The 21,853-nt window shown below is 46.8% G+C and overlaps 1 protein-coding gene across 1 annotated transcript in view; it reads right to left on the bottom strand.

The window, feature by feature from the left end:
- Pigk (phosphatidylinositol glycan anchor biosynthesis class K) overlaps positions 1-21,642 on the bottom strand; it is an 82,699-nt gene extending 61,057 nt beyond the window's left edge. Inside the window, exons 1-3 of the mRNA XM_051195574.1 lie at positions 21,565-21,642; positions 18,274-18,327; positions 15,935-16,026 (exon numbers count right to left, since the gene is read on the bottom strand). Coding sequence (XP_051051531.1) covers positions 15,935-16,026; positions 18,274-18,327; positions 21,565-21,642 — 224 coding nt within the window. The remainder of the gene's footprint in view (positions 1-15,934; positions 16,027-18,273; positions 18,328-21,564) is intronic.
- Positions 21,643-21,853: the final 211 nt, after the last annotated feature.

The raw sequence follows: 21,853 nt of genomic DNA, 5'->3' as shown, positions 1-21,853 counted from the left end.
TTATCCTGGGAGGACGGGACACTACACACTAACAATGCTGTTCACACGTTACCCTGGGAGGACGGGACACTACACACTAACAATGCTGTACACACGTTATCCTGGGAGGACGGGACACTACACACTAACAATGCTGTACACACGTTATCCTGGGAGGACGGGACACTACACACTAACAATGCTGTTCACACGTTATCCTGGGAGGACGGGACACTACACACTAACAATGCTGTTCACACGTTACCCTGGGAGGACGGGACACTACACACTAACAATGCTGTTCACACGTTATCCTGGGAGGACGGGACACTACACACTAACAATGCTGTTCACACGTTACCCTCGGAGGACGGGACACTACACACTAACAATGCTGTTCACACGTTATCCTGGGAGGACGGGACACTACACACTAACAATGCTGTACACACGTTATCCTGGGAGGACGGGACACTACACACTAACAATGCTGTTCACACGTTATCCTGGGAGGACGGGACACTACACACTAACAATGCTGTTCACACGTTACCCTGGGAGGACGGGACACTACACACTAACAATGCTGTACACACGTTATCCTGGGAGGACGGGACACTACTTTGCTGAAATGAAGCAGCTGCTGATCTGCACAACAGAGGGTTTGCAGGTCTGGCTCCACATTAACTCCTTCTTTGACAACTCTCTACAAACATAATGACAGTATAGCAATGTCTCGCCACACAAATGTACTGGGCAATATGTAACTGACAGCCCTCAGTGCCTGTCTTCAGGACAGTCCAGGTGTGTATTTAGGCAAGCTTTACCCATCACAGCCCTAAGGGACAGTGACAGCTGTAACCTCACAGCTGACTTGTTGACTCCTTTCCTTGGGCCAGATTAGCATTGCAGCAGGGGTTTAACCCTGCACTTACTGGATCAATAAGATCAACCAATATGGGTCCAAGACACACAGAGATGTTTACACTGGAGACCAGCTTGTGTAAGTGGCAAGAGTTTTATGTCTTAGGAAAACACATACAAAGCTCACCAAACATAAGCATCTACAGACCGCATCTCACAGTTCGGGAGTGGCTGCTGCTACCATGCTACCATGCAATGACTGGCCTCTCAAGCTTGACTTTGCTCAAGCCCCAGCCATCCCCCTTCTCAAAACAAAGCACGGAGAGTGTGGCAAAGTGTAAAGAAAAGCCAGCTCTCAACCTGCAGGGCATGCCATCTATAGAAGGCTATCTGCAGAAACTGCTGTTCTGCTTTTAAAGCTACATCCTCTAGTCAGTAAAATCAGGGTAATGGGGACCTTCATAACATCTGCCTATGGTGGCGGATGTGCTCACTACTTTGTGTGGCTAACATTATACCAGCAAGCCTTTTGTTTGCTCAGAAAAGGAAAACACAAGGCAAAGTTCTGAGACTCTTTACCTGGCCATATATGGTCTCAGCTAAACTGAACCCTGGGTTGAAGCTATGAAGACTTTTTATTGGCCATGATCAATATAAAACTGAATTCTGTTCTTATTTAAAGAAGAGACCTAGCTTGACAAATATGTGTGGTGGGGTGATGATCTATCTGGAGAACACATTTTCCGCACCCAGTCTTTCAGTGGCAAACATGGGGCCCAGGGCGTCCTGCTGGGGTAGTGCTATTCCTTAATGAAACTGTTGCTCCGCCCAACTGGAACCAGTCATCAAAGGGCATAAATGACATTATTATAATTTTTTATTTAAATTAAAAATAAACTTATTTTTACACTCCAATCCCAGTTCCCTCTCCCTCCCACCGTCCCATCGTCTCCCCTTCCCACCCCCATCCATGCCCGGGGGGGGGGGGGGCGGGTGAGGCCTCCCATGGGGATCATGGGAATTACAAGTGGGCCACCATGCCCACATTTACGTGGGTTCTGAGGAATCTGAACTCCTACACCAAGTTCTTTAACCACTGAACCACCCCCCAGCTTCTCTTACTAATTTTTAAATAAAACTGAACCAGAAAACACTAGAGATGAAGTACACTGCTCTTCAATGTGACAGCACATGTCAAGTAGGGAAAGTCAACAGGAACAACACAGAGACTAATCCCAATGAAACACAATTCAACAAAACATTCTTGAGTGACATAACTGACATGAATTTAACATAACCATCCCATAGTATTTATCACAGCACTGATATGAAATTTTACCCTAATTATTAACTACGGACTCCCCATTTTAATAAGACTGTAGAAAGGCTGGATTATATGGTACATAAAAATGGAACTATGATTGTTCAATTAATTACTCTACTTTATTTCATGGCAGTAAAAGAGAAAACTGATTTAGGTTGAGAAATGGGAATATTATCTTGGCTCTTGTAATAAGATCCTGAACAGTGGATGTAATAAACCAAATTAAAAATAGAAGAGCTGGTAGAGTTGTGGGTGAGGAATGGGATGAGTCTCCCAACGGCACTGCTCAGAAAACACTAAGTAGGTCGGTCACACACTTAGACACACTTCAAGCATGCCCACGGTAAGCAAAGGCACTGTAGAAATGGGGTGAGCTCATCCATGACATGTCACTGCTGAGGTCCTTCATACACAGACTCTCACTGGGACTTGAGGGACTTCCCGAATAGGTACAATGCAATACACACAAGTCTTGATCAGTAGATGAAAGCAATATTTTAAATGTCTTTACTTAGCATAATAACATGCAGAGGCACAGAGGCAGAATTAGCTGAAACACATATTTTTTAAAAGTGAGGTTGGACTTTTTCTCCTGAAAAGAAATTTCAAAAACATATTAGTGAATAGTCCCTTAACAACCTGATTTCTTCTGCTTCTACACGTCAGAAGCACATTGAGGTTATCTGCAGGAAACCCAGAAGAGGGACACAGATACAGAGACAGGGGAATATAGATACAGGACAGGACACAGGACACAGGACAGGACACAGACACAGGACACAGACACAGGACACAGACACAGGACAGGACACAGACACAGGACACAGACACAGGACAGGACACAGACACAGACACAGGACACAGACACAGGACACAGACACAGACACAGGACAGGACACAGACACAGGACAGGACACAGGACAGGACACAGACACAGGACACAGACACAGGACACAGACACAGGACAGGACAGGACACAGACACAGGACACAGACACAGGACACAGACACAGACACAGGACAGGACACAGACACAGGACAGGACACAGACACAGGACACAGACACAGACACAGGACAGGACAGGACACAGGACAGGACAGGACACAGGACAGGACACAGACACAGACACAGGACAGGACACAGACACAGGACAGGACACAGACACAGGACAGGACAGGACACAGACACAGGACACAGACACAGGACAGGACAGGACAGGACACAGACACAGGACAGGACACAGACACAGGACACAGACACAGGACAGGACAGGACAGGACACAGACACAGGACAGGACACAGACACAGGACACAGACACAGGACAGGACACAGACACAGGACACAGACACAGGACACAGACACAGGACACAGACACAGACACAGGACACAGACACAGGACAGGACACAGACACAGACACAGGACAGGACACAGGACACAGACACAGACACAGGACAGGACACAGACACAGGACACAGACACAGACACAGACACAGACACAGACACAGGACACAGACACAGGACAGGACAGGACAGGACAGGACACAGACACAGGACAGGACACAGACACAGGACACAGACACAGGACAGGACACAGACACAGGACAGGACACAGACACAGGACACAGACACAGGACAGGACACAGACACAGGACACAGACACAGGACACAGACACAGACACAGGACACAGACACAGGACACAGACACAGGACACAGACACAGACACAGACACAGGACAGGACACAGACACAGGACACAGACACAGGACACAGACACAGGACACAGACACAGACACAGGACACAGACACAGGACACAGACACAGGACAGGACAGGACACAGACACAGGACACAGACACAGGACACAGACACAGGACACAGACACAGGACAGGACACAGACACAGGACAGGACAGGACACAGGACACAGACACAGGACACAGACACAGACACAGGACACAGACACAGGACACAGACACAGGACAGGACAGGACACAGGACAGGACACAGACACAGGACAGGACACAGACACAGATACAGGGACAGGGGAATATAGATACATGGACACAGATACAGGGACAGGGGAACAGCAAAGCTCACAGTCAATCTGGCAAAGCTCACAGTCAATCTGACCACATGGTGAGATCCTGTCTTTTAAAAAAAAGTAAAGACAGTTTAAGTGAATTAAGTATGATTAATATGGAGTTTTCCAGAATAGCTGAATCCCCTGACCTACAGCCTTGGCCATAGATACAATTTAATGTAAGTTAATGGATTAGCATAAGGATTTAACATCAGGACATCTAAATTATTTGATAGCTTCTCATTCATACTCAGAGGAATTCTCGGAAACTATTAGCATAAAATTTTGTGAAATATCTTCGCTCTGAGGAGATCAAATTATATTCGCAAATGCTAATCTGTCCTCTCAGTGCCCGAGAGTGTCAGATATAACACGCTTGGAGGGCATCGCATCAGTTCTCCAGGAAAAGCCTCAGAAACCTCTCAGAAACACTTGGTACTCTCTACGGGGACAGTCAGGGTAGTGTGACTTATTCTGCGGTCACCCCACTCCACCCTTAGAAGGCTGTAATTTCCTTCCCTTTCCTCTCCTGCACCTGTGCCCACTTCAGCCCCAATTACATAAATCAGGAAACACACTGCAAATAGCAAAGCCTCTGAATACACAGAACCACCTAGACTCACCAAAGCGCGACACAGGTGCCCGTGTGACCACCAGTGAGGAAAGCCTGGGAGTGTGCGTGTGAGAGAGGGGGGTGTGCGTGTGAGTGCGTGTGTGTGTGAGAGGGGGGTGTGCGTGTGAGTGCGTGTGAGAGAGGGGGGTGTGTGTGTGAGTGCGTGTGTGACAGAGGGGGGGTGTGCGTGTGAGTGCGTGTGTGTGTGAGAGAGGGGGGTGTGCGTGTGAGTGCGTGTGAGAGTGTGGGGGTGTGCGTGAGCATGTGAGTGTGAGAGAGAGTGTGGGGGGTGTGCGTGTGAGTGCGTGTGTGTGTGAGAGGGGGGTGTGCGTGTGAGTGCATGTGAGAGAGGGGGTGTGCGTGTGAGTGCATGTGTGTGAGAGAGAGGGGGGTGTGCGTGTGAGTGCGTGTGTGTGTGACAGAGGGGGGTGCGTGTGAGTGCATGTGAGAGAGGGGGTGTGCGTGTGAGTGCGTGTGTGTGTGACAGAGGGGGTGTGCGTGTGAGTGCATGTGAGAGAGGGGGGTGTGCGTGTGAGTGCGTGTGTGTGTGACAGAGGGGGGTGTGCGTGTGAGTGCGTGTGTGTGTGAGAGAGTGGGGGTGTGCGTGAGCATGTGAGTGTGAGAGAGAGTGTGGGGGTGTGCGTGTGAGTGTGAGTGTGAGAGAGGGGGTGTGCGTGTGAGTGCATGTGTGAGAGTGGGGGTGTGCGTGTGAGTGCATGTGAGAGAGGGGGGGTGCGTGTGAGTGCGTGTGAGAGTGTGAGAGGGGGGTGTGCGTGTGAGTGCGTGTGAGAGTGTGAGAGGGGGTGTGCGTGTGAGTGCATGTGAGAGAGGGGGGTGTGCGTGTGAGTGCGTGTGAGAGTGTGAGAGGGGGGTGTGCGTGTGAGTGCATGTGAGAGTGTGAGAGGGGGGTGTGCGTGTGAGTGCGTGTGAGAGTGTGAGAGGGGGGTGTGCGTGTGAGTGCATGTGAGAGAGGGGGGTGTGCGTGTGAGTGCATGTGAGAGAGGGGGGGTGTGCGTGAGCGTGTGAGTGTGAGAGAGGGGGTGTGCGTGTGAGTGCATGTGAGAGTGTGAGAGAGGGGGGTGTGCGTGTGAGTGCATGTGAGAGAGGGGGGTGTGCGTGTGAGTGCATGTGAGAGAGGGGGGTGTGCGTGAGCGTGTGAGTGTGAGAGAGAGTGGGGTATGATGTGTGCATGCGTGCATGCGTGTGTGTGTGTATGCATGTGTATGTGAGTATGGTGTGACTGTGTGTGTGGTGTGAGCGTGTGAGTGTGTGTGAGTGTGTGTGTGAGCGTGTGAGTGTGTGTGTGACTGTGTGAGAAAGCCTGTGAGTGTGTGTGTGAATAAGAGCACGTGAGTATGTGTCAGTGTGTGTGTGCGGTGTGTATATGTGTGTATGTGAGTGTGTATGTGAGTGTGTGTGAGTGTGTGTGAGAGCGTGTGTGTGTGTGCGTGTGTGTGCGTGTGTGTGTGAGAGAGCCTGTGAGTGTGTGTGTATGAGAGCATGTATGTGCATGTGTGTGTGTATAGTGTGTGTGTGTGTGCACGTGCATGCATGCGTGTGCATGTGTGCCTGTGAGACAGAGACACAGCACGTGTGGAAAGGAGAGGAAGGAAGAGGAGGAGAAGTGTGTGTCTGGTCCTTCAGGAAGGAGGGCATTAGCTCACACTGGGAAGGCAGAACATTCACTTTCACTTAACCCATCAATGCCCATGGAGCTGACATCCTGTAACTACTCCTCGGATGTAAGTTCTCAGGGTCTTAAAGGGAAGAAACAAAATTCAGAAATTATGGCCCCAAGAAGCCAGAGACAGTCTTTCTTCTCAATGTTTATGGTCACATAACTAAGTAAATGTCTTTATCATGAAGAAAGTGCCTTGCCTTTAACAGATTTCCAGAGCAATAACCAGAGAGAGCACAAGCCAAGCTCAGTTGTTTCCTCTCCAACACACATCAAGAAATCACCAGAGCCAGAGGGGAAAGGAATATAAAAACCTGACACAGCTCAGTGGAAATCAAGATCGAGTATAAGGGTGTGTGCAGCCCCAGGGTGCTTACTGAGCATGGGGGGTGCAGCCCCAGGGTGCTTACTGAGCAAGGGGGGTTGCAGTCACAGGGTGCTTACTGAGTATATGGGGTGCAGTCACAGGGTGCTTACTGAGCATGGGGGAGTACAGCCCCAGGGTGCTTACTGAGTATGTGGGGTGCAATCACAGGGTGCTTACTGAGTATTGGGGTGCAGTCACATGGTGCTTACTGAGTATGTGGGGTGCAGTCACAGGGTGCTTACTGAGCATGGGGGTTGCAGACACAGGGTGCTTACTGAGTATGTGGGGTGCAGTCACAGGGTGCTTACTGAGTATTGGGGTGCAGTCACAGGGTGCTTACTGAGTATGTGGGGTGCAATCACAGGGTGCTTACTGAGTATTGGGGTGCAGTCACAGGGTGCTTACTGAGTATGTGGGGTGCAGTCACAGGGTGCTTACTGAGTATTGGGGTGCAGTCACAGGGTGTTTATTGAGCATGAGGGGTGCAGTCACAGGGTGCTTACTGAGCATGGGGGTGCAGCCCCGGAATCGTGAGCACATGAGAGACCCTGTACTTGATCTCACAACAGACAGGGAAAGGATACAAAGAAGGTCTTGTTGGGATTTGAACTCAGAGCAGTTTTTATATCAACACAAGTTTGTGGAGCATCACAGACTGCATTTGGGGGCTGATGTGATTTGGTTATGCCACGCCTTCTCTGTGGCCTGCACAGACGTCCTCCTGTGAGATCTGGAAGCTGGCGGCAAGCATCACTGATAATGGCTCAGAGAACTTAAAATTCCCACCTTTTCACGACCTTCCTTCCAACGCTAGGATCCCAAAGTAATGATACAACCAAATTATCCAGTGCCTAGCGGTTAGTGCTAGAGTGACGCAGTCATACAGGAAACATGACAGGCTCACTCAAGAAACTTCAAGGAGAGAGAGAGACAGAGAAAGAGAGGGAGAGGCAGAGACAGAGAGAGACAGAGAAAAAGAGAAAGAGAGACAGAGAGAGGCACAGACAGAGAGACAGAGACAGAGAGACAGAGAAAGAGAGAGACAGAGAAAGAGAGACAGACAGAGAAAGAGAGACAGAGAGAGAGAAAGAGAGACAGAGAGAGAGAAAGAGAGGCAGAGACAGAGAGACAGAGACAGAGAAAGAGAGAGAGGCAGAGACAGAGAGAGGCACAGACAGAGACAGAGACAGAGAGAGACAGAGAGACAGAGACAGAGAGAGAGCGCTGGGTTTTAGGCGTCCACGCCCACCCACCCCATGAGGAACTTAGACAGAAAGAGAAGCCCCTGCCGGAGATGAAAGGCGAGGGAACCTAACCCTCCCGCCATCTCCAAGTTTGCTGGCGCCTGCTGAGGCTGTGAAGAGAAAGACACATTACAAGCTACCTTACAGCAGTCACCCTAAGTGCCAGAGGGACCCTGCGGGCTGTTTGCGTCTCCTTGACCCATCTGGTCTCTCCCTGTGCTAACTGTGAGCACCACAGGGAGAGAGGAAGCGAAGGAGCTATGAGCACTCACGGCAGCCTGGGCTCACACTCAGTGCCTTGTTTCGTTGTTGGCTTTGTACCAACCTGGACGAAAGTCATCAGGCTTGCTCCCCACTTCCCAGACTGGCCTAACTCACTACCAGAGTAACAACGGAAACAAGGCCACTGCTCACCAGGGTCGACACCCAACCACCGGCTGGCCTCACCGCTCAGCCACAGGACCTCAGCCTGTGCAGACTCTGACCTTAAATTCAGTTTCAATCATTAAATAAACATTCCATATGGCTGCTTAATAGGACCATGAAAATGCTCGGAAACCACGCTAAAGTGCTGTATGAAACACGAGGGGGTGACAGATAGCAGGAGAGCACTGGAGCGAAAATGGAAACCATTTGTTGAGTTGTTCTCATTAAAATGAGCAGCCAGACATGCAGAAAATGTATTACACAGCGAAGCCCTGAAGACTGGCAGCCACAGTTTTCATGCTTGTTAGCTATTGCTCACAAGAGTAAGTCAAGTCTGTGCAAACACAAACTTCATAAGCCCCCCCATGTCTGTCTCTAGCATTAATTGATCCCGTTCACTTAGCCTTTGTCTTCACGGCCTCCTCTCTCTGCACAGTGAAGTGTGCAACAGGGTCTACTAACAACACTTGGACCACCCCCTCCCGCTAGGACCACCCCCTCCCGCTAGGACCACCCCCTCCCGCTAGGACCACCCCCTCCCGCTAGGACCACCCCCTCCCGCTAGGACCACCCCCTCCCGCTAGGACCACCGCACGCAGTGTGCTGACTTGAAACATCACTTGCCCCCTCAAGGACACATTTTCTCAAAACAAAACCATGTCACTGGACTATTAGTTCTGAGGGCTTCAAAGACAAGTTTTAGCCTAAAGTTTCCATTCTGGAAATTCTCAAAAGTGACTGACAAACTGCCAATACAAGAGGACAGTCTAAAGTTTCCTGCTTTGCTGAAGAGTGTGCCAGACACACTATGGCCTATGGGCTAAAGATGGAAGATTACAGAAGAACTTCAGGTGACTGACCAGGCAATGAGTTGACTCTGTCATTTCTAGAGTTTATATATTATCCTTCTGTGGTCTTTGATGGAGTTGAAGACAGATAATCATGGTTATAGTTTTCCTTAGGATTAAAGATAAGATACATATAGGACTTTAGACTCACAAAGACAGGATAGATGATGAAATATTTTCTTTAAATCTTGTGAAATGTTAATGGACTAAACATTGTTAACTGTGGTCCTTATTTGATAACTGTTTTGTTATATATTTTACTATGTTATAGCTAAAACCCTTAATTTAGACAGAAAAGAGGAGATGATGGGAGATGTCATTCTGTAAATATGTTTCTCATACTGGTTAATGAATAAAGCACTGTTGGCCAATAGGAAAGGAGATAGGCGGGACTAGGAGACGAGGATGCTGGAAGTAGGAAGGAGGAGATTCAAAATGTAGGACCAAGAGAGAAGAATGCTGGGCCCTCTCTCCGGTAAGATAAGACCACGTGGAAACACTTAGATTAATAGAAATGGGTTAATATTTAAGCTAGCAAATAAGAAATGCTAGTTACAGGCCAACAGCTTTATATCAGTACGGTGCCTGTGTGTTATTTGGGCTGGCACTCTGGGACCAGGCCAGTGGGAAAACTACTCATAACACTCAAGACTTCCTTTTTTTTTTTTTTTTTTAACTTATAGGTACACAGATTTTTAAGGAAGAAGCTCTGTATAGTTCTGAGAAAATAATTTATTGTCAAATCATTAAAATTCAGCAAGTTGCTAGAACAAGATACAAAAGCCAAACTTCACTCATAGCAATCAAAGTTAAAAAGAAACAAAACATGTTTACAGAAAGGGATGGTTTATAATATGAGCAAAAAAAGGAAGGTAACTAAAATAACTAAAGCACTGCACCAAAGATATTTAAGAGAAAATAACTGAAGATTAATGACTGAAAATTAATGCTACACGTTATTACGTGGAGATAAGTCGGTTTACACGTGGAAGGGTCCGATCCTCAGGAACTCCTCTGAACAAGGCTACCAAGGGCCCATCCTCCCTTCCCCATCCATGATTTATGTGCTTCTGAGTAACTGTCTCTCAGTTACTGAGAGTCTCTGAGTAACTGCGTCTGTACCACAGATGCAGACACTCGTCACTGAATATGGGTGCTCACTTCCAAACACGACATCTCTATCACCCTTCGTCTTAGGTTCTTTCTGTTGCTGTGATAAACACGGACCAGAACCAGCTTGGAGAGGAGGAGGCTTATTTGGCTGACAACTCCCAGTCCATCACTGAGGGCACCAAGGTAGGGAACTGTGGGTGGAATGCAGAGGCAGAACTGGGTTATAGAGAATTCTCCTCACTGGCTTGCTTCCCATGGCTTGTTCAAACTGCTTTCTTATACAACCCAGAACCTCCCCTGGATGGCACCACCCACAGTGGGCAAGGCCCTCCCACATCAATTACTAATAAAGAAAACATGACGTCCTACACACACACCTACAGCAATCTGAGTAAGGCATTTCTCAATTGAAGTTCTTCTCCCCAGGTTTCTCGTTAGTGTCAAATTGACAAAAATAAAATAAAATGCCAACCACAATACCCTTCCAAGACTCCGGGCACACATCACAGCAGAGGAGACAAAGACTGCCAAGAGACAGTGTGAGGAGTACTGGGGACCGCCAGTGAGGAGGAGGAGGAGCACTGGGGACCGCCAGTGAGGAGGAGGAGCACTGGGGACCGCCAGTGAGGAGGAGGAGCACTGGGGACCGCCAGTGAGGAGGAGGAGGAGCACTGGGGACCGCCAGTGAGGAGGAGGAGGAGCACTGGGGACCACCAGTGAGGAGGAGGAGGAGGAGCACTGGGGACCGCGTGTGAGGAGCACTGGGGACTGCCAGTGAGGAGGAGGAGCACTGGGGACCGCCAGTGAGGAGGAGGAGCACTGGGGACCGCGTGTGAGGAGCACTGGGGACTGCTGTCTCCCCGCCATGACATGACCATTGCACTCACAAGGTCACAGAATCTGTGGTTACCTGCACAGGACTGTCAACATTCCTTCATGGTTATAGGAAGGGCGGCTCATGAAGCCCACTCCTGGTAGGAAATATGGGCCATGAATGTTTGCTGAGGGAGGAAGAGACATTTACTAAACGGTACAGCATCGGTGACTCCCTGACCTATCCTTGGTAAAGAACCCCACCCCTGACCATGCAAGCAACTCTAATCAAACTCAGTGAAACTCAATGTGCCCCAAAGTGAAAGTGGCAGGGTGGCTAGAGTGTGCGTGTGTGCATTGTGTGCGTGTGTGTGTGTGTGAGAGTGTGTGTGAGAGTGTGTGCGTGTGTGAGAGTGTGCGTGCATGTGTGTGTGAAAGAGAGAGAGAGACAGAGAGACAGACAGAGAGAGAGACAGACAGAGAGAGAGAGAGGCAGAGAGAGAGAGTACTGCCCACTCTCCAGGCCAACATCCAAAAGTAAGCATTTTGCATACCTATGCCTCCCTTAGAAAATAAGTCATGTAGCAGGGCTGGGGTGTAGCTCAGTGAGGAAGCATCTGTGTAGCAGGCCATGGGCACCATCCCACTACCACACACAGAAAAGGCCACGTGAAGGACAAGGTCCATGGCAGGCGATCTAAAGGACAAGGGCAAGGGAATGAAGTCATCAGACAGAGGGCATGGCAGCCGTGAACACACCGTGGTCCTGGTGGGGGAAGACGCACACAGGCCTGTCAATCTAGCTACAGACCGAGACACAACATTCCCTTACGCTCTACTGAACACTTCAAGGTCTTCTGAGGCTTGCAAACTGATCCTTTTTATTTTCTAAACACAACAATATGAAGGTAGTGGCTAAAACGTCTCCTTAAAGCACATTTCGTTTCCTAACCACACTAAGTGCCGCCCCCCAGATCTTACACTGTTCCACCAGGAATACCACATAAAGTGTGAGACAGATCAGCTGCCAGCGTGAGAAAGGACAGATTGCTCAGAACGTATAGAGTCTATATTCAAATGTCATTATTTACATGTTTAAGGACTACATGAGAAAAAACTGTTAAAAAGTGACAGGAGACAAGAGAAAGAACATTCAAAGGCGTGAACTAAAATTATCTTGATCATAACTATGGCAGCATATTGTAAACTGTTTACAAAACATAGTCATGTAGTTCCACTCCTTTTGTTCATACAAATAAGGCAAAATTACAAAATGATGATTTTCTGCATAATAAAATAAAAGCATAAACTAACCATGGAACAAAAATGTCATGCTATAAACATAATGACTTTAACTTTCATGAACTACTAAGGATGGCTTTAGCAGACCAGTCAATTATCAAAAATCAGAGTGGCCTTATAGTGTTCTACAAAAAAAAAAAAAAAAAAAAAAAAACAGCTACATGAATAGGAAAGTGAACACAAGACACTTCAAGAGTTTAGGTAGGGTTAATGGTCAAACTTGGAAAAAAGACCAAATATTAGGCCAAGACAAGTTAACAGATTGAACACAGTGAGTCAGAGCTAACAAAGCAACAGTTAAAGCTAGAAATGTCCATGTCTGTTAGACAGGCAAAGATTCACCGCAGTGCTTGTGGGCGGGCGCGTCCTAATGAAAGCAGCGTCTGAGGAGGCTAGCTCTAACAGCTGTGTGTAGGACGAGCTGCAAAGGGAAGACATAAGAGGCAGGAACAAACAGTACCCAGGCACATGAAGCTGGGTTCCGATGTCAGAGCACACGGAAGCACCCTGCACATGGGACCAGGAACTGCACAGGCAGTCTGTTGATGCTTCTCACACCTGCAGTCTATCACACGAGGTCAGTGCACAAGTCTCCTCTGGAAATATGGGAAAGTGCCAGACTTTGGGAGACTTCCGGTTTGGGGGTTGGAGAACTCAGAGAAACACAGGTGCTAAATCTACAGAGCCTGCTGAGACACTGCAGCAGGAAGGCATTGGCAGGGAAGGAAACAGCAGACAGCAGCAAAGGCTTCAATGAAGAGAAGATGAGAAATCAGAAAGCTGTTCCTTACGGTTAAACTTCATACTGTTTCCATGAACACCCAGTTACTGTCTTCAATACACAGATATAACTTTTAGGATTTAACTAGGTATTTAAGTCATATGCATAATTATACCAATCTCTAATTAGTACTGCATGATGAAGTGAGATAATGAATATTAAAAGAGTTCTGCCTATAAATGCTGTAACTATAAAGGAACACTTACCATACTAAACTAAATACAAAACCATCTTTCTTAAAAACTCTCTTTATTAAACAAATAAACAGTATGAAAACACAATTGTCTGAATGTCCCAATTCTTATCTACAACAAAGTCTGTATAAACAGAGGTACAAACAAGCAACTGAAACAGAAATAACTTCAAAAGAAATCCTCCAGTAACTCAAAGACACACTTACCAAACTCAGTATACAAATTAATACATGCCCTCCAAATCTTACTCAAACCATAGCACCATGTCCTAATGACTGACTCATGACATCATGATAATGTATTTTCCAAAGTAAAAGCTACTGTGAAACCATGCACAGTGAGTCCCAGGACCGAGAGGGAAACCACGCACAGCAAGTCCCAGGACAGAGAGGGAAACCACGCACAGTGAGTCCCAGGACAGAGAGGGAAACCACGCACAGTCCCAGGACAGAGAGGGAAACCACGCACAGTGAGTCCCAGGACAGAGAGGGAAACCACGCACAGTCCCAGGACAGAGAGGGAAACCACGCACAGTGAGTCCCAGGACAGAGAGGGAAACCACGCACAGTGAGGTCCCAGGACAGAGAGGGAAAGGCTGTAAACCAAAGGACTACCTAAGAAGAATCCATTGGCAGAAAGAATTACATCTACATACTTGTCACAAGTTACCCTTCTTCCCAGACTTAACTTAAACAGTAATATCATCCACTTACTTTGATTTTTAAATGGAATATAGGTATTGAGTTGTGTTTTTGTGGTTTTACAGACTAAAGGGAATGTTTACGTGAACATGATGGGTTTTTCTCCAAAGGCACACACTGTGTCCTTTCTGCCTCTGCAGCACTTTACTACTCTGTCTCTGCGGTTTGAACCCTGCAGTGGTCCCAATATATTAGCACTATGTCACAAATGAGGAAAACCATGCTTAGTCTAGTGAAGTTAAAACCAAAAGGAGCCAGGTTTCAAACTCCTGGCTCCCAGAGTCCATTCCTATACTAGGGATAAATACTGACCCACAACCAGGAGCCTCATAGACTGCCCAGTCCTCCCAAATAAGGGAATCTGGGTCGGTCCTATGCTGGTTTCCCAGCTATCAGACTAGAGTGCATGAGCTCTCCCTTGATCAGGTCAGCAGTTTCTATGGGTTTCTCTAGCCTGGTCTTGACCCCTTTGCTCATCACTACTCCCTCTCTGCAACTGCATTCCAAGAGTTCAGCTCAGTGTTGACACATGGGGGAGGGTCTGGGCCTGCCCCAAATGATGTGACAGACTTTGAAGACTCCCCATGGAAGGCCTCACCCTCCCTGGGGAGCAGGAAGGGGATGGGGTGGGGGTTGGTGGGGGGAACAGGGGAGGACGGTGGGGTGTGTTGCGGGAACTGGGATTGACGTGTAAAACAAGCTCGTTTTAAATTTAAATTTAAAAATACATAAAGCCTCCCGTCTCACTACAAAGCTCATTGGGTAGAGGTGCCTGCTCCCTACAGGTAGGAATGCCCCCCCTGTAGGGACACCTGGCAAAGGCGGCCCATCCTTCCACACAGAGCACAATGCCCCACACTTCTCCTAGTCCCCTGGCAGCATGCACACAGACGGTAACCTAAGCTCTACACCAGCGTGGCATTCCCAACAGGCGCTACAACAAACAGTGTGAGACTGGGAGGATCAAGGTCGGGTCTCGGCATGAGAGCCCAGGGTCAGCAATCTGCAGCATGGCACCTGTCACCAAACTAGGTTCACGTCATAGTCTCCTTTCCTGCTATCGTTTCTCTTGTTCCTGATTAGCTAAGGCTATAGCCCTCCCAAGACCCTAGTGAATTAATCAATAAGCTTTTGCTGGGCAGTGGCACACACCTTTAATCCCAGCACTCAGGAGGCAGAGGCAGGCGGATCTCTGTGAGTTCAAGGTCTGCCTGGTGTACAAAGTGAATTCCAGTACAGCCTAAGCTACACAGAGACACCCTGTCTCAAAAAGACACAACACACACACACACAAAAAAAATCAATACGCTTTCAATCAATCCTTTTTCTGATTTCAGGTTAAAATAGAAACCTATTTTTAAAAAAAGAAAGCTAAGGGAAGCACTGAATAAACAACACTAAGTAACCACACTCCATCAAATCCTAATGCCTCAGTATTTCATTGCTCCGATATGTACTTTGCCTCCGTAGTCCTAAGCACGTACCATCTACTCTACACTCAACAGTATGTCTAACAACAACAAAGGTTTCTTTACCTCTTTCAAAAGCAGCTCACCTAAGAGGTATGTCCACTGGGTTTCAAATGAAACTTAGTTGAGATGGCTTACCTGTCAGGAATACCTAGCCTCTTGACGCTTCTATAAACAGAAAGAGTGTTTGCCACATGTCGGTAATTAAACCAGAATCGGGATGTACACACCTAGAGTTAAAACAAAAACATGATTTTATGAGTCAAACCATGGATTACAGGGTTATTACCCTTCAAATCTATATAGAAATGCTTGAAGAACATGAAGAACCTTCAGTAAAACCAATGTCTCTAAAGAGAGGCTTTTGTAACTGGTATTAAATAAAAGATCACCCAGCTGAAGAGAAACATCTGCAGAGAATTTAACCAAATAGTCAACAAACATAGCTTATCTCCATTTCTGTACAACTGTAATGTCCCCATTTCTAAAAGATTCAATTCTTCAGAATCTGAAAAGATGCCTATAACCTCCTCACAGACTAGCTGCCCTCCAGTGTGTCATATCTGCCCCTTAATTTTATTGTTTCATTTGCTGTGGGAAGTGACACAGACACAAAACACAACCTACAAGATGGCTTCACTCAATGTGAGAAGAGTTATGTTATAAAGAAACTGAACTAAAACTACAAACCAGTCAACCAAAGTTCTACTACAATAAAGGCCACTGAAAATATCGAGGGTAGAGAGAGGATTGGGGAGGTGGCTCAGTGTTGAGGGCACATACTGCTCTTGCAGAGGACCCGAGGTCAGTTCCCATGATCAGGGAGAGCAGTTCACAGTCACCTGTAACTCTTGATTCGGGACAACCAGCACCTCTTCTGGCCCCCGTGGGGAGTACACTCACGCACAAACCCATACTCTGATACACAGATGCACAAAAAGAAAAACGCGTTTTTAAGTTACTGGGGAAAGTCTACGCCTTGGAAACCTAGTCCCAAGAGGACACACAGAGGGATTAGGGCCAGTTACTGCATCCGCCATGCACAGCCATGCACGCTGCTGCGTCCTGACGCACGCCTGTGACCACAGCACGAGTGACAAGTCTGAGGGTTACAGGGGCTCTGGCCTCTGCATAGCAGTGGGTTCTTTAATTCTTAGAGTGAATTTTCATCCCAGAATGCAACAAGAACAGACTGAAATTTCTGACCATATTAAAACGTATAACTCAGTGTCTGAGATGTACATATTTACATACATTTTATGTACATTCATTACTTATCCAGCAAAAATGAAAACGAAACTTAAAAATCACTGCAAAAAGCCAAATTTGTTCTAACTTGAAGTTTTTAAACTTAAAAAAAAAATGTATAAAACAATTTGCAAGAAATTAACCACATTGAAGGTCAGGGTTTCTACTGTACTTCATGTGGCACTAAAGGCCCTTTGTGTCATCTCTTTATTTAGTAAATACAGAAAACTGCCCTCACCTTCAGCAGCAAATTATCAGGGAATAGAAAATGAACAGGGAATATAAAAAGCATTACCAGGAAACAAAATAGAGAAATCAGAATATACCAACTTCATATAAATTATTTAATATTCACCAAGTGGAGGACATGCTGTAAGAGTGTATGTATAAAACATCTGTGTTTCAAACGAGGAAATGGAGTACAACTGTGACAGCGCCTCGCGGGACTTCCTAAACGGGCACAAAGAACCCGAACAGAGAGTCTATGGGGCAGTGGAGAGGCGGCTTTACACCCTCAGCTCTGCTCTTCCTTCCGATGCGGAGGAAGCACCTTCATTGTTTGCTCTATTTAAGGGGCAAAAATGTTTACATCAAACAGATCGAGCCAAAACAGAATCCTACACTCTTCCTCTGTCTAATGGGACATTTCACTTGTTTCTCAGTTATCAGTTTTGCAAACATAAATTCAATAATAAAACAGCATAGAGTATAAACTACATTACATAAAATTGAATTATTCATTTCAAGCATTAAAATAATTCTGTTTTGTAAGTGTTTCTTTCAACAACAGTGCCTCAAATGTGGTCTTTACTTACAAATCCCCACTTGGAAGAAAATTAAAAGTAAGGAGTATCAGTGGCTGTTGACCATTTTTTAAAAAATCAAAAGAATAAAAAGAATTGCTGATTTACATATGGTAGTACACGTCTGTAAACCCAGCACTCAGGAGGTAGAGGAAGGGCAACAGTAGTTCAAGACCAGCCTGAGGTATACAGTGAGTTTGAAGCCAGTCTGGGCTAGGTAAGGCCCCATCTCAAAGAGAGAGGTGCAGAGGTGTGGCAGGAGAGACAGAGAAGGGGAGGGGGATATGGGAGGGTTTTCTTTTTCTATCAACACTTTTATTTTAAAAGATCAATTTTATTTTCAAAATTTTAATTCATAAGTCACAAAAGTTTTGAGATACATATCTAATATGAGCAGCAAGATATATCTTTGAAGGGCATACTTACCAAAACAGCCCAGTTGTTTGTATGGCCGCTTCTAAAGAATTGTTCTGCTTGATCCTATAGACCAGATAAAAGCAAAATGATTCACACATACACACATTTTTTAAAAAAACATACCATTTCCCAGAATAAAGTATGATAAATGATAATAAAAATGCATGGGCATTTTTTATTATGATCTTTAGGTGTGTGTGCGCGCGCGCACTAAATGTATGCCCAGCATCCACAGAGGTCAGGAGAAGGCACTGGATCCCCTGGGACCGGTGTGATAGATGGATGGCTGTGAACCACTAAGTAGGGACTGGGAACTGAACCTGGGTCCTCTGGAAAAGCTTCCAGGGCTCTTAACCACTGAGCCATTGAGCCATCCCTCCTGCCCCTAGTGGACTTTAACTGTAATAGCCATCATGATCAGTGTATGAAGAAATTGTATTTGATCTTAGAACAAAATAAACTCAAACTAGGAACTACTTTAAGATGATGGCTCAGCAGGGAAAGGAGCTGGCTGCCACGTCTGAGGACCTGGGTTCAACCCCTGGACCCACATGGTAGAGGAACTGATGCCCATACATAGTCTCCTGACCTCCACAGGAACCCGTGGCAACATACACAAACACACATCAATCAGCTAACGTTCACTAATTAAAGTTACTTTAGGTAGTTTCTAAAAGATACCGTGTCATTGCGAAAAGCTCTAGTTGAAGATGCTGAGGGAAAAAGCAAAGCCCTAACATAGAAATCTGGAGATCAGAAGAGGAGTCTTACTTGAGATACTAATTAAACAAGCAACTTGAACTCAGATACTTGACCCCTGGGCTGAGGGTACAGATTCATGGGAGAGCATTTGCCTAACATGCAGTGGCCCCAAGATCTAATCTCTACTTCTAGAAAGTGAGTAAATTCACTTAACCCCTTCCACACACCGAGCCAAGGCACTGCCAATACCACATCATAGCCATTTACACTGTTAAAAACAGGAAGCCCTATACACATGCAAGTGAATGAGCAAAGTCACATCTTACTCTTTTGCATGGGATTTGTCTGTTTAAAGCATGTAACTAAGTTTTCATTTACACCGTACCCTCACACCAGCATTTTCATTACCGACTCGGTTTCACCGCTGCACTCCTCATAACTTACTGTGCACACTGCAGTCCCCTCTCCCAGCAGGGCCTAAGTGCCAACGGGAGAGGGCCCTTCATCAAGCAGATGCATTATTGTACCCAATTAGGAACAAAGTGGACTTTGGTGAAATATGTTTGAACAGAAGCATACATGGTCCACGTGACTTTATGCCAGTGATTGAGGCTAGACTGTCTCACAGGACGCTGGAGCCTCATGAGACCACAGTTAAAAAGCATCACAAAATCATTAAACTTCAAAATCCCGTGTAGGTAATATCCTGATAATCCCTCCACTAAAGTAGTCTTCTGTGCAATGGGAATATAAGGTGAATATGGTTATGCCTCTCAACATTTAATTCCACTGTGAGTACAACAGTATCCCAAGTATGAGACTCCACAACATCTCCCTCATTCCTCAACCAAAACAAAATGACCACCCTCAACCTTCTAACGTTCTCAACTTCAGGTAACCTGAGGAACACTACTGCCGGTTCTCTATGATCTCTGCAACGTGATCACTCTTTAATACTGGTCACAGGCCGGGCATTGGTGGCGCACGCCTTTAATCCCAGCACTCAGGAGGCAGAGGCAGGTGGAACTCTGTGAGTTCGCAGCCAGCCTGGTCTACAGAGCTAGTTCCAGGACAGGCTCCAAAGCAATACCGAGAAACCAGGCCTCAAAAACAAACAAACAAATAAAATTAAATACTGGCCACACTGACGTCAGAAAAACAAAATGTGCTAAAGCTTCCACAAACACTTCTGAGATTTTCTTTCACGTTTTCACTTTCTGTAGCTGTTCTTACAGATGTTTACTGCAATCTTATTTGCTTTAAAGACTTTATCTGAAAGAAAATTTTTCCTCAGGGTGTGTTTCTAATATTCCACTTAGTCTTTACCGTGTAAATGATTTGTGAATTCATATTTTTACCATTAAAATGGCACCCAATATCCGTACTTGCTACGTGCTGAATGGCTGTTGGAACTCACAAATGTATTTCAGGACATCCTCTAGCTTCATGCCATGTACTATTCCATGCCACTGCAGTACGTATGAACTACATTTGCTAATTCTGTATATCAAAACCTGCATAATCATCTCCCCAACTAATGGACACAATTTTAATGGCACACTATTCTGTTTGCAACTTGGGCAGGAGAGGGTTTATCTGTCTTATACATCAGTCATTCAGTTCTCTGGCTAGTAGAAAATTTTCAGAGACAAAAATTCCACTCAGGTGTGAGAACAGATCCACCACCACCACCCCAAAAAATGAAAAAAAGGAAACCTTAACAGCTGCCTAGACACCAAGCAGAGCAAACAGCAGTGTGCAATTGTGGATAACACACTGGTTTAGGGATTTGAAAGTCTGAGCTAAATTAAATTCTACCTGCTTGTGACAGTGAGGAACAAGTCACAGTTTGCACTAATCTCTAGTTCCAGGATCAAAATTGTTAGTCTGTTAAAACTTCACTGAAAAATCCGAGGAAGGCAACGTAAAGTTAATCATTCAACATCTGGTTAATGGAGTACCTTCTGTGTGCCAAGGGCACACAGTGATAGGGACATCATCAAAATGCATGCGTTTTCTCTCAAGGACATCAGAGTCTAAGGTAGGTGAACATGCAAATGCATTCCAATACTGCGTGACATTTATTAACTCACTAAGTCACTGGAAATCTACCCTGACGGGTACAGTAGTTCCTTGCCACCAAAGGGATTACTGTCCAGTTGCATAGACACACACTAGCAAAGAGCCCAGCGCACAATCGATGAAGCCACCGTGTGTGTGTGTGTGTGTGTGTGTGTGAATTAACAGGTGTGTGTGTCTGTGTGTGCATGTATGTGTGTGTGTGCATGTGTGTGTCTGTGTGTGTGTTGTGTGTGCTAATTAACAGGTGTGTGTGTGTGTCTGTGTGTGCGCGCGTGTGTGTGCGCGTGCATTAACAGGAGGATATGCCTTTGCCCGGGGACGTTTCCCTCCCTAAGTGACATTTTGGGTGAACACCCAAATGATGAAGGAAAACAGGCGACCAGAGACAATCGGAGCCAGCGGCGGAAGGGTCCCAGGGGGCTCAGAAGCCGGAAGTGTGCCGTCTCTTGCCGTGCAAAGAGCAGAGCAAGAGGTTGCGAGTCGGGGCGCGCGGGTCGTGACAACGTTTAGGCCTACCTCGACGTGACTGGCGGCCGAGAGAGCCCAGGCGGCCAGGGCAGCCAGGCGCAGCGCGAGCCAGCCGCCCGCCGCCATGCTCGCCGGCTTCCGCGCCTACGTGCGGGGGCGGGGCGAGCGCCGTAAAGCAGCGCGCTGCCGTGCGCGAGTGCGCGTCGTGCGGAGCCGTGCGGTGCGCGGGCTGGGGGAGTGGATGGGGGAGTGGATGCGGGGGAGTGGAGGAGTGGATGCGGGGGGAGCGGGTGCGGGGGAGCGGAGGAGTGGATGCGGGGGAGCGGATGCGGGGGAG

The sequence above is a fragment of the Phodopus roborovskii genome, unplaced genomic scaffold (assembly GCF_943737965.1).
Source record: "Phodopus roborovskii unplaced genomic scaffold, PHOROB, whole genome shotgun sequence".
Classification (NCBI taxonomy): domain Eukaryota; kingdom Metazoa; phylum Chordata; class Mammalia; order Rodentia; family Cricetidae; genus Phodopus; species Phodopus roborovskii.
This window is presented reverse-complemented; position numbering and strand designations above follow the sequence as displayed.